This window comes from Pimephales promelas, chromosome 16 (assembly GCF_988280905.1).
Source record: "Pimephales promelas chromosome 16, fPimPro1.hap1.1, whole genome shotgun sequence".
NCBI classification, from domain to species: Eukaryota; Metazoa; Chordata; class Actinopteri; order Cypriniformes; family Leuciscidae; genus Pimephales; species Pimephales promelas.
Genome location: NC_142784.1, coordinates 14,123,480 through 14,138,025, shown reverse-complemented (window position 1 = coordinate 14,138,025; position 14,546 = coordinate 14,123,480). Strand labels below are relative to the sequence as shown.

Genomic DNA, 14,546 nt, shown 5'->3' with positions numbered 1-14,546 from the left:
AAAGTGTTCTAGGAATTCAAACAAAACATTAGCTTTTTTTTGGGTAACACTTTTTTTTACAATAAGTTAACTACTTTAGTTAACATGAACGAACTACGAATCGTTCTACAGGTTTTATTGATCTTAGTTAATGGTAATTTCACCATTTACTAATACATTATTCAAATCAAAAGTTGTATTTATTAATATTAGTTAATGTGTTGTGAACCAACATGAACAAACGATGAACAGCTGTAATTTTTAACTAACATTAACAGATAGGCTACAGTAACAAATGTATTGCTCATGGTTAGTTAATAATGTTAACTAGTATGTCAACTATAGTTAATGTTAACAAATGAGACCTTATTGTAAAGTGTTACAGCTTTTTTCATTCTAATATTGTTGCAGTTGCTTTTTTTCACACTTGTTATATTTTCCTAAATTAAATAAATAAATGGTAAAACATTACGCTAAGGTTTCATTAGTGAACTACACTACTGTAGTAAACCTGAACTAAGAAGGACCAATATTTCTGCAGTATTTCTTAATCTTAGTAAATATTCATTTCAACATTTAAAATTTGTTGTTGAAAAGTTGTATCTGGTAACATTTAGTTAGTGCACCATGAACGTCATAACTTGAACTGGTTAACATAATGAAGAATTGTACTTTTTTTTTTTTTTTTTTTTTAAGGGATAGTTCAAATCTTTGATATGTTTTAGCTTACCTCAAGGGCATCCAAGATGTAGGTGTCTTTGTTTCCGCAGTATTTTCAATTTTGATATTTTTAGGTCAAACCGTTCTTGTCTGTTAGTCATATATTGGATGTCTATGGTCACCACCTCAAAGAGCATGCACAGAGAAGTCCAAATTAAACATGATCTAATGACTCTTAAATGTAAGTACACATTGATGACCTAAGACATGAAACGAGCGATTTGTGTGAGAAAACGAACATTATTTATATCACACAAAGCGACGCGGCTGTGGTTACAAGAGGTAAAAACGATATAAATACTGTTTGTTTTCTCACACAAACCGCTCGTTTCGTGTCTTAGGTCATCAATGTGTACTTACATTCACGAGTCATTAAATCATGTTTAATTTGGATTTCTCTGTGCATGCTATTTGAGGTGGTGACCATAGACCTCCATTATATGACTGACCGACAAAAACGGTTTGACCTAAAAATATTAAAATTGAAAATACTGCGGAAACTAAGACACCTACATCTTGGATGCCCTTGAGGTAAGATAAAACATACCAAAAATTAATTTCAAAATAAACTATCCCTTTAAACTAACATTCACTGTTAGTTCATGTTAGTTAATGCATTGATATTTATGGATGGGACCTTATTGTGAAAAGGTAGCAACATTTTCCATCACTGAATTTATCAAAAAATAAATAAATAAACTTTTGAATGAGAACAAAACAATTTAAGGCGATGGAAACAGACATTTATAATTTTAAGCAATATTGAGGATTTTCTTTGTTCTGAAGTACACTAAAGTTAAAAGGTTTGGGGTTTTAAAAGTTTGGGGTTGTATTAGTATTAAAAGTTTGGGGTTTTATTATTATATTCATTAAGGATGCATTAAATTGATCAAATAGTAAATTAATTACAAAAGTTACAAAATATGTTCATTTCAAATAAATGTTCTTTTAAACTTTCTATTCATCAAAGCGTTGTTTCCACAAAAACATTAATTGTTTTCAACAGTGATAATCAGATACTGTGTTTCTTGTGCTTTAAATCATCATATTAGAATGATTTCTGAAGGATCATGTGACACTAGAGAATAGAGCAATGATGATGATAAATTCAGCTTTGATAACAGGAACAAATTACACACACATGTTTAACAATGTTACTGTTTTTACTGTATTTGATCAAATAAATGCAGCTTTGGTGAGTAGAAGAGACTTCTTTAAAAAACCTTAATTTGTATCTTTTTCATGGAAAGTGCTTTTTTGATTTTATTGATAACCCTAATATAACACATGCTGTTATCTATCAACATGAAAATAGTAAGTGCTTTTATTTTGTGAAAATAAGTTTGGTTATTTTCATATAAGATTCCTATATTTCACACTCATTGTGAAAATGTCCATAAGAAAACAGAGCACTCAGCAAATGTATTTATCTATCATATGTTTGGCATCATCTAAACCTCATTAATCTTATTAAAAAAGATTTATCCGTCTAGGCGTTTTAATATCAGTTACGATGCAAATTACATATTCTGACTACAGTGTGTCAAATTTGATCAGTAATTCAAAGTGCTGTAGAAACTTCTTACTAGATATTTTATCCGGGAACAGCAGTGCACTGAGACATCCCAGTGTTTGTTTGTCATACATCAGGAGTGCTAGCACTTTCTTCTCCCGGGACGGCCTCCTCCCCCTCCTCTGAGACGATCTCTCCTTTCTTCTCCTCCTCGTCCTCTTCTTCTGTGTGCTGCATACTCATGTGCACACCTGTATTTTGACACCCCATGGCCTCATTGTTATCAAAGTCACGGAAATTGTTTCTCGCCCCCATGATGTATTTGCCCAGAATGTTGGCCTGGTCCGGCTGGCTTTTGCGTCGCCACTGCAGCTTCTGGTGGAAGTCCTTCATCTCGCTGTGCAGCCGACCCACAACTTTATTCAGCTCGGTGATTCTGTTCCCCACATCTGAGCATCACAATAACAGGAATTAGTAGCAAAGACAATGGCAAGGGTCATAATAGCATTCTACATGTACTTGCTGCATGAATAATATGCAGGAAACTCCTGGATGATCAACTACAAAGTGTTTTTCCTCTACTCTTTTTTTGCCTCATTTCATTAGACTGGAAGTTTTGAGATTTTTTTTTTTTTTTTTTTTTTTTTACACAAAATTGAGATATAAGAAATATTAAATAACCACTTATTTCCGAGATACATAGCATTGTTTTTTTTTTTAAGCAAATCTCCTATGCATGGCATTTACTTGAACAAAAATAAAGGAAAATAGTCATTTTGTAAAATATTTTTATGAATTAAAATAAATTGTTTTTTCTTTTTTTGCCACTGAGTAAAATTAATAAAGGAATCAGCACACAATTCACTTTTTTTTTCTTTCAATTGCAAAAAAAAAAAAAAAAAAAAATATCCTGCCATTCAGACTTTTATTCTCTGAATTGTAAGATATAAACCCTCAATTTTGAATGTTGCATTTTTTTCATAGTGGAAACAAGCTTCCACAATTTTAATATCGGCCTATATTTAAAATGTAATTAATAAATATAATTGAAAACAACAATTTTTCAGGGTTCTTTGAAGAATAGAATTTTCAAAAGAATCAGTTTATTAATATAAATATTTGAAATCAGCATCATTACAAATGTCTTTACTTTCACTGATTGTGTGTGAACTTTAGTGAATAAAAGCCTAAATTTGGTCTTTTCATCTGTCTTTTTCAAGAAAATTTTGCTGCAGTATAAAAAAAAGTTGCTGTCTTAACTTTTTAAGTAAACTCACCTTGATTAAGTCGTTTCAACTTAACTTACATTAAACTGACCTAAAAAGTCATGTGTAACTTATTTTGATGTGTTAAAACGTACAATCAATAAGTTATGACAACAATGCTTTTTGTACACTCGTGTGATATTGCATATAGTTATACATGCATAAAAAAAAAAACCTAATTGAGGCTTGTTTTCCCCACATAACTCGAGTTTTGGAGGCATTTTTGTCACTAGCCCCCGTTAATTTCAGACCCTGGTGTGCGTCAATCAAAAGACTAATAGAGACTATTCCCCTTTCAAGAAAGCAAACGGTGTAAAATAAAAACACTTGTAGCCCACTTACACTTTATAGTTAAATTCTTTACTGAAGGTTTACTGATTTAAAATGTATTATTGTTCTTGATAAAACAAATGCGTTTGCCCCTACTTCCTGCGCCCTGTATCTAGTATGCACTACAGAGTGTTTACTGAACTATGAGACTCTATGCATTCCAAGGGTTGATCCAAATGATCAGAAGTAGCCTGACTGTCTTAAAACAAGTAAGTATTAAATAATCAGACACTTTTATCCATGTTGTATTCTAGTACACTTATTCCATTCTTTAATTACAGAGAGCGTTCCTCTGGAGAAACTTGTGAAGTCTCTCCACTTCTGGGGTTTGGACCCACAACCTTGAGGTTACTAGAACATATCTTTGACCACTAGGCCACAGCACCCTGAACAGGTAATTGTTAGGTAGTTTGAATGTATCACTTCCTGAAATACTGCATGCTTTTGGATTATTACCCAGAGATGCCGATGACCTACCTTTACGCTTGCTCTCTTCAAACTCTCTGCGTGCGGCTTCAATATAGCGGTGCACTAGAGCCTTGGTGACCTGCAGGCGGTATGGCACTCTGCCCTCACCTTGACCGCTGTTATTCAGGGTATTGCTAGACTACAAAAAAGTATGAAAAACAACACATCAGCCAAATGTAACCAAGAATTATAGAAGATCTAGTTATAAAACCCCCTTCTTATACTCACCAAAGATGTGATGGGAGGATATTCTGGGGCTTTCTTCTTACAGCAGCAGCAAATCTTTTGGAAGATGCTTCTACACAAAACAGCGAGGAACATGAAGGTTACATCTGGTCCTAAAGGTGAAGAGCCTCATAGAAGTCCACACACTCTGGGATGATATGCAGTCACTATATAAGGTTTGACATTGCTTAAATTTTCCTATACCTTAAGACATAAAAGAGAGCCTTTGGAGATGGGATGATATTAAAGGGAACTGGCATAGTTAGACCCTCCCTAAAGTAGCTGAGGTAGAGTTTAGACCGAGCAAACTTCCACTCGACATCTGCATCATCCTGTGAGGAAGAGACATTTTGAAAAAAAAAGATATATGTAAGTACACTCTAAAAAATATTTTCAAGATTTGTTATGAAAACATATTTTCTTTTGTCAAATCAACTTTATAATAATTTATTTAGTTGAGAAAAACTTATTATTATTATTTTGAGTTTCTGATAATACAATGAAGGAGATTAATTTAATCAACTCACTTTTCCAGTTCAATCAACTTAAAATTTTAAGGCAACCCAGGTTACTTACTTTTTTAAGTTAAACCAACAATATTTTTTTTTACAGTTTAGTAATCAAAACATTTTTTTCTTTTGTCAAATAAACTTAAATAATTTATTTAGTTCAGATAGCATATAATTTTGAGTTTTTTAAGTTAAACCATCAATATTTTTTTACAGTGTGGGTTGTTTTAACCCAATTTTGGGTAAAATATGGACAAACCAAGCCATTTGGTTACATTTTTGTCCATATTTTAGCCAAAATTGGGTTAAAACAACCCAGCATTTTTTAGAGTGTATTCTCATGTGCATCCTTCCTTCGCGTTTTGTAACAAATCCTTACCGCGGGTCAAAATGAGATTTTTTTTTTTTTTTTTTTTTGTCCAGAAAGCTTATTTAATTTTGATTATATATATTTTTTCTGTTTTTAATGCAATTATTTTGAGTTTTTTTTATTTAACTTTAAATGACTATATTAAATCAATAAATAATCAATAAATAGTAATTTAAGCACATTCCTCACATTCTTTCAACTAACTCAAAATTTCATGCCTAAAGTAAACCTTTTAATTCAGCTAAAAATATCGTACATTGGGTGTCTTTGCCGACCTATTGTGGGGAAAGAATAATATAACATGGTATTAGTACTAGCGGTCCTTATACAGTAGCTGGATTTGTTTCAAAAGAGCTGTTCCTCTGGGTCCTAAAGTCATTTCTCTTCAGTATGCATTCAGATACACATGTAGACATTATAAAATATTTTTTTGGTTAAGTTTTAGCCTTTTTTAGTTTAAATTGAGAATTTTTAGGTTAATTTGACCCACGAGGGAAGGATTTGTTACTTTTTTTAAATTCAAATCAATTACATTTTTTACTTTTTTTTCGTCTATGTATTCCTGGTTTAAGAAGGCCTACAACAAAAGTCATGGTGACCCTCCTGATGAACACTCAATTTAAAAAAAAAAAATAAGGATGGATTGAAAAAAAGGATTTTTGGCGTATTTTGTTTTCTGCTGGAATGCGGGTTTGAAACGACTTTAAATCAATGCAATTTTCATTTTTGAGGGTTAAAACTACAGTGTTTCCTACCAAATCATTTAAAATCATTCTTTATACTATACGAGCTCACCTCAATCCTCTGAAATGAGTTTGAGATCATGGCAATAAGCATGTTCAGGAGCACTATTACGATGAGCAGCGTGAATACCCCGTAGAAGATCCTTCCTACAAACTCAGCCAGAGCGTACTCATGCATGTCTACATATTCTTGGTTTGCCATTCCAAACATGGTCCAGAAGAGGAAGTTAAATGTGTCATTAAATCTTAAAAGGAATACAAGAGACAACCCCATTTATAATTCATCTCCAACCAAACACGTGAAATTACATGCAAACAAGTTATTAATCACCTGCCAAGATGTGCAGAAGCAACATATGGGACGTATACGTTGTTTATTCCGCACAAAAATGCTGTTCCTATAATCATGAGGATGAACATGAACCTGTAGAGGAAGAAAAGCGTTTGATGAAAGCCTTGTTTGCATATTGGACGCGAAGATCAAACCCCGAGATCTGACCTCATCATGTCATCGATCATTCTTCCCATGGATATCTGCAGGGTTCCCAGGGATTCATGGGCCGGCAGAATGTAGGCGAGACGTGTGAAACTCAGCATGCTGGTCACGGCAAAGAGAGTCTCTGCGATCAGCTGAGGATCCTCCTGTTTCCAGTCCTCTCGTACTGTTCAGAAACATCATTAATATAAGCTTCTATAAAAATAATAGTAGTATTTTAAATGAACTTTTTTACATTTATTATTTTTTTTTGTTTTAAATGTATTTTTAAATGTGTAATAATAATGTTGTTGAATACAAATAAGTAATAATGCTAAAATTGGGACAACTACTACAACTAGAACTACTAATAAAATAATTATTGTTATTATTATTATTACAATAACAAGTAATTTTATTTAACTATGATTACAAGAATACAATTATACTACTACTAACAATACTTGTTATTGTATTAATAATTAACATTAAATTACACTCTAAAAAATGCTGGGTTGTTTTAACCAAACTTTGGGTCAAATATGGACTAACCCAGCCATTGGGTTCAATTTTTACATTACATTTTTAACCCAACATTTCGGGTTTGTCCATATTTGACCCAAAATTGGGTTAAAACGACCCAGCATTTTTTAGAGTCTACAACTATTATTTTAATATAATTTAACATGATTGTCATTATATATTACTTTTAGTAATATACATTATTGTATTAATTCATAGTAGCAGTAATGATATATCTATTGTTTAAAGGGATACTCCACTTCTTTTTTTTTTTTTGAAATAGGCTCATTTTACAACTCCCTAGAGTTAAACAGTTGGGTTTTACCGTTTTCGAAACCATTCTGCCGATTTTCTGATATTTAGAAGAATATCTGTAACCAGGTAGTTTCTGGTCTCATTGACTACTATATATTTTTTTTCCTACTATGGAAGTCAATGAGACCAGAAACTGTCTGGTTACAGATATTCTTCTAAATATCAGAAAATCGGCTGAATGGATTCGAAAACGGTAAAACTCAACTGTTTAACTCTGAGGGAGTTGTAAAATTAGCCTATTTCCAAAAAAAGTGGAGTATCCCTTTAAGATAAAACTTGTGAGGTGTCACCTGTGTTGGTGAAATAGTCACACAGCTCTTGTGTGCTGGAGTCCTGACAGAGGAAATGTCCCTTTAGCATGATGAGAATGCGCAGTGTGAAGGACGCCAGATACATGCTCAGCACCATCATATCCAGAATGTTCCATAAATCCAAGAAGTAACTCTTCAAACCCTCGAGCCAAACTTCCTTACACTCAAACCAGAAGAAACCTACCAATATAGAACATGAAAACATCCTTTTTAGATAATAGATAATTATCCATCCATCCATCCACACACACACTGTTTATTAGTGCAGTACTTCTAAATCACATGTTAATGCCCTTTTCTATATGACCATCTCAAAGGTGATTAGACTCCAAGATTTAAGTGAGTTTTAAATGATTTTTTAATAGATTTTTATTTGGCAACGTGGCCTACCTGCAACCCATATCATGTGAAGAGAGGTATAGAGAATGTCCTGCTTCCGGGAGGCGTAATCGCCACGGTAGATCTCCATGAAAATAGACTCCGTCAAAAGAGTGATGAGGAACCACATGTATGATGAAGAGTGTAACAGGAACTTAATCACAGGAACCTTCAGCAATTTACCCAGCTGGTAGAACACAAATAAAGAATTGGAACCTGTAAGAATGCTGTTTACATCAGCCGTGGCATTTGATGATGTTCTTGAACTCACCACAGACTCAAATTTACCTTGGACTTTGGGGCGATCCAGTAGACAAGGCATAGAACCGGCATGGTAATGAAAATGGTTAAAGACACCAGCAGTTTCCAAGCAGTTCGACTTCCCCTCCAACCGGACAGGCTCCCGCACCAAATGGAGGAGAGCACTTGCTGGCAGATGGGATGAGTCACAAACTAGACGAGGAAAACAAACAGTCAGGCCTCCCAGCCAACTGTCAATCAATCAGGCATCCCATACGGCATCAACGCAGGGGTCAAACGACTGTGGGCTTTTGAAAGATGAGGTTCACATGCCCTGTGTTTCTCCTCAAATACATCAGTCTGTGTGGGCATTGTGCTATCCTAACTAGGGTTATTATAGTTTACTAAAACCATAAAAAAATAAAATAATTGTCATTACTTGAAAAACATATACAGTATATTTAAATCATATGTCTTTGTAATCTTTAATCAAAATGATTTCCCTTCCCTCTTGCAGTGACATCTCTTCTCTTCTGTGTTTACTGACAACCTGTTACTCAGATGAGATCGACTAATAGCAAACCACAATCATCCGATCAATACGTTTTTTTCTTGTTCGAAAAGCTGTTTCTCTCTGATATACGTCACAATAGGGAAGAAAATGTTATCTCAACTTCCATTTTTAAGCCAACTTTAACTTGATGTGATAAAACTAAAATGCAAATGAAAAAGGATATAAACTAGATCCGTTTTAAACATATTTAAATGTGTAAAACATTGTTTTTGTTTCTCAAAACCAAGATATGCTGTTGTTGTAATGTTAGCTAGCTATACTGCTGGCGACTAACAATCAACTCTTGCTTGTATCCTCTTGTATAGCTACTGAATTGAGGCCAACCAGTAAGAGCTTGGTGAGTAAACCTCACTCCCTTGGCCTAAAGAGGCACGCTAGCGACTGATGATAGTGTGAAGTTTATTTTGTTTAATATTCATTGTATTCTACTATTTTGTGGAGGACTTTTATTTTGGTGTTGAGTCCTCAGGGAGAGAGAGGATGTTCGTAATGAGGGGCGGGGGTGTGAAGCAGGAGCAGTAGAGACGGTGCGAGCGAGGAGTGTGGTGTCGCTCTGCTCCGCTAAAACTCTGTTCAATAAAAAGTTATTAGTCGTCAATTTCAAGTCCATCGTCTTTATTGAAACCAATCCACGGCCAGATAAACCCCACGCCTTACATATATATTGGTGGCAGCGGTGGGATAGATAACTTTTTTAGCGTCTCTGTTAGCATGCATGTTAGAATCCCGCTGGGGATTTTTTTTTAGTTTCTTCTATGTAAAGCATTTTGGATTACCATTGTGTATGAAATTTGCTATGCAAATAAACTTGCCTTGCCTATGATAAGGAGACATCCACCTTTGCATTGTGTGTTCAGGCATTTTGTGGGCGGAGTCATTAAGGGAGTGGTGTATTTCTTTTGGTTCACTTTATATCAACAGGGTTTCTCAGAAATCTCTTACTGCACCTTTAATGTATTTTTTTTTCTTTTAAATTGTTGTTTATAGCACTTTTTTCAGTTATCTGCAGCAATTAAACCAAGATGACTTACCTGTTTTTGATTGTAGTTTACGGCCTGGCGAAGACGAGCGAGGTTGGGGATGCCTTCCTCAAATGTCTGCTCATCTAGGCCTAGTTCTTCATCCTCGCTGTCCCCCTCAGCACTGTTGAGGATGGTGGAGACCTCACTCTGGTTCCGGCACATTCCCAAAAGCTCCACAGCAAACTCCTGACACAGCTGTTCCAAAGCCAGGTACTGAGGCTAAACATCAATAAAGAGTTTTGAGAATGAAATGCTAAAAATCAATTAAAGTGTGCAAGAGATTTGAAATGGACTTTTCTCTGGCATGATTTCAAAGCACAAACAGACATGCTCACAAAGGTTTATCTGGCGGTAATGGCAAAAATCAACAGATTTTTTTTTTTCTTTAAATGTTTTTACCTGATGAAATAACACCATTAAAATACTTACATTACTATTACTATTGGTTTATGAAAAGCAACATAGTGTCGGCCCAGATCTGGCCCACATCTGGGCCGTGTGGAATCCTCATGTACCAGATGTGGGCCGTATCTGGGCCGACACTATGTTGCTGTCTGGGAAGCAGTTTGACTCTGATGATTTGTCTTTTGAATTTGTTATTTGGGATATTTTCAGAAAACGATTGACCGTTTTTTTCAGAGCTCACCTTAAATTCTGGTTCTTTCTTAGACAGTTTGCGTAGTTCTCGGCTGTGGTGGAAAGCGCTGAGCATGGCGTCTTCCGAGGTGATCGACAAATATGCGCGGCTGGCAATGCCTCTGTACGTATTTATACGGGACAGCGAGAACTTGAGCAAGTCGTATTGTCGTCCGTTACGGCACTCCAAGCACGCGCACGAGATTGAGTGAGGCATGGGAATATCATGACCTCTCTGGGTGAGCATAGATACGATCTCATACAGGTCCTTCTGACAGGCCAGCGTTAGTGGCGTCACTCCCGGTGCGAACTGAGAATCGTCAATAGAGTGGTCGAAGATGGCCATGCTAAAGGAACGAACGTCCATCTTATTGCCTTTTTCTTGATCCAGGCGGTCCAGGAGGTGTTTGACGAATCGTGGCTGGTTGGTGTCGACAGCCACCAGTAGAGCTTCATGAATCTGACGGAAGTCAAACTTGACTCCCAAAAGAAGGGAAGTCATGATGTCTTCGGCGCCCAGGCGGATGGAGAGGTTCAACGCTTCCCTCCATAACCGATCCTCAGACTCTTCCAGTTGACGGATGATCCCATCGCCAAGGGAGAGGAGACTGTCCACCGAGGCCATGTTGCCCTCTTGGATAGCAGGGATCAGCTCTGGTGGAAAGTGAAGCTTTTTGTTCACAATCTCCCGCCAATTGTCTTGCTGCTCAAAGAGACGGGACACGGTAAATGTTAAAAACACCCCACCAAGCATCATTAGAGGGTGAAACCTCAAGAAGCAAACCAAAAAAACGTAATATCTGATATTTAGATGGATTACTCTCTTGTTAATGAACAGTTCCTCTAATGAACTACTCAGCAGAGATGTTTTATAAACTACTTTAAGAATGATTTCAAAATGTAACTTGCAATAGGGTAAAATATAGCAATGTTTAATAGCACAGGTAAAACCAATAAGCGATTTTACGACTTTTAGGCCCTCCACTTTGCAATGTGCCTACAAACACCACTCATTTGTGACAAAAAATTTAATTTCGGAGTTCAGTGCATTTAATTATTTATTCATTCAAATCGAACCATCTGAAACTCACCGTAAGGTTTTCCATATTCTTTATAGGAGCACCTCAAATCAGCCAACTTCTCTTGAGAAAGACGTCAGACCAAAATAGAGAGCTGCTCTCTCATGTCAGCTCGAAAGGTGAATCCAGAAAGGAACAATGTGGTTGTGTAAGACCCGTTTAGTGATTTTGTGCCTCTGTACCAGCCTTGTTTTTGTCTAAGTGTATCATCTTGTTCTGGGAATTAGCCTGTACCACCCACTCAGCACCAATAACAGAAATGCTCCCCAAGGAGCACACTCATTAGCACACAGTACTGTTGCAATTCATTTAGTTAATTACAGTTCAAGTTCTGCCTTTACAGTGCGACTTTTGTAGCTTGATGCGTTATTGAGCTCTAATAATGTTTAATGATTCAAACTATACCTTGAAATCTTGGAGGGGAAAATGGGGAAAATTACTTTTAAAAGTGATGTTACATTTAGTGATGTCAAATTTATATATATATATATATATATATATATATATATATATATATATATATATATATATTACATTTTTTTCATATTTTGATATTATTGTAAATGGTAAATTGACTTGCTCATGGACACCTCGACACATAATCAGGTTGAACCACCAACCTTCCGGTTTGTAGACAACCCACATGAACCACTAAACCACTGCCGCCCAACAAAAATCTTAGGACGCTATAGTTCATTTATGTAAGTGAGGATAGCATTGCTTGGTTATTGGTTGACCTAAATTGGTGTTATCTAATTCTGTACTTAAATTTAACAGCTGACAGCTATTCAACCAAATTCATTAGTGAGACAGTCCAACAGAAGGATGGCCATAACCAGTCAAATATCAACTGATGTCTAGTCTTATTTTATCACCTTATTCTAAACTATAGGGAATAAACTGTGATAATGTGAGAAATGTTGAAGGTATCTGAATACATTTTGGTTTGACACACACACACACACACACACACACACACACACACACACACACACACACACACACACACACACACACATATATATATATATATATATAAATTATTAACACAAACTTTTGTCATGTCATTAATTACAATTAATCGATTTGACTGCACTAGTTACAATATGGTGTTAGTTACTCCGTATAAAATAAACTAATTATATTGTTTACTTTATGGAAAATAATGTTTGTTTTTTACTGATAAGTTATTTTTTTGCAAGTGTTCAACACAGTAATGCATTCAACAACACAGTGTATATAACATGCACTGTAATTTTTCTTTTAAAAACACATTTTGAATATTATTGTTACGGGAGGTGTTGGCAGATGATGAAGGCGAGGCACAAAGGTTCAAATACAAATTACTTTTACTTCCAATAACTTTTGGCAAGCAGGCAGGATAAGACAACACACACTTTACATAAACGAGAAGACAAGGAGTCAGGGAGAACACAGGGTTTAAGGCCCTGTTTACACAAGAACGCTTGCGGGTGAAAACGTAAAAGTATTTTATCGGATGTACCTTTCGTTTACACGGCGACGGCGTTTTTGAGACTTCACCACCGCGTTCCCGTGTAAACGGTAAAAACGCAAAAGTCTGCTTGACAGTGAAGGTTGTACGCAGGCGCGTGGATTTGGTGTTGTTGTAGTATGCACTCCTAGCCGCCTGCAGTGCATACTACATTGAATTTCACACACTTTTGCGTCACCATTTGCACGCGGATTTCCCACACAAAACGCTCGTCTAAACGCAGAATAAAAAGTGATGACACAACGCCACTTTTGCGTTTTCTCTTCAGAATCGTTTCCGTGTAAACATATCCTGAATACACAGAGAACAGATTAGGGAAACAAGGCACAGCTGGGGCAAATTAACTAAACACAGGTGAAGGGACTGAACACTAATGAGGAGCGGGAAAACTGGGAACAGTACTGAACCAAATACACAATAATTAGGGGGGGGCGGGGGGGACTCAAGGGGGTAACCCATCAGCCGGAAGTTGAAGCCTCGTGGGAGCTGCCATTGTAGCAGAACTTCACCTGCTGTTAGCATCCCATTGACTCCCATTCATTTTGGCGTCAATTTGACATTGAATAACTTTACATCTGAGGTGTCCAAATATTTAATTTGTCCATTATTTATTTCTAAAGAAACACGACAATGTATAAAACGCTCCATTACTTTGTATCTTGCGTTATGACTTTTTTTTAAAAAATAGGCTAAAGATTGCGTCATAACGAAGGGACTTTCTGTCGCACAATACAGACATTACCGTACAGACAGGAGTAGAAGCTCACAGGCAATCTTTTTACTGTCTATGAGGCAATCGGGGGGACATGAAGGCACAAAGTCAAGGTAGAAGCCCATAAATAGAGTCCATAAAAGCAACGGGACAAAATATTTCAACAACGTTTTTGAGGAATTAGGTGATTTAGATTTGTCTTGCCAGAGCTACTAGAAGATTTACAACTGTCAGACTGTCGTCACGCTCAGTTTGAGCCTGCGCAGTCTCTCAGACTTCAGACAGGAAGTGTAATAATCGGGCTTCAGTCTTCTCCGTTGACTCAGCAGGCGTGGTGGAGATGGCTGGATATGGTGGTTGAGTGGCGATGTCATCTACCTCATCTACGGTGAAGGGTGAGCCTCTCAACCACAGCAAGTAATGTGTTTTGCACAATTTGCACGAATGAGTCCTACATTAGGACTACAAGTACCCTACATTATGGAGAAGAGTGACTATTTTCAAAATTAATTAAACTGAAAAGTAATGTGCATTACTTTTCTGAGCTAAAATCTGAATGTGTAAATGTATAAAGTCACGAGTTAATTTACTTGTTACATCAAAAAAGTAATCGGACTACATAATTGGACTACTTGTAAAGCATTACC

General features: G+C 36.1%; 1 protein-coding gene across 1 annotated transcript; it reads right to left on the bottom strand.

Moving 5' to 3' along the window:
• Positions 1 to 2,048: 2,048 nt before the first annotated feature.
• trpc2a (transient receptor potential cation channel subfamily C member 2a) lies at positions 2,049 to 11,701 on the bottom strand. Its single transcript, XM_039671155.2, has 13 exons — positions 11,687 to 11,701; positions 10,606 to 11,298; positions 9,969 to 10,178; positions 8,412 to 8,576; positions 8,136 to 8,310; positions 7,725 to 7,925; positions 6,622 to 6,784; positions 6,454 to 6,546; positions 6,175 to 6,367; positions 4,705 to 4,832; positions 4,504 to 4,573; positions 4,285 to 4,414; positions 2,049 to 2,661 (listed from the first exon to the last, which is right to left on the bottom strand). Exons 1-13 carry the CDS (start codon positions 11,699 to 11,701, stop codon positions 2,339 to 2,341), a joined length of 2,559 nt encoding a protein of 852 aa, XP_039527089.1. The 3' UTR covers positions 2,049 to 2,338.
• Between the last annotated feature and the right edge of the window lie 2,845 nt (positions 11,702 to 14,546).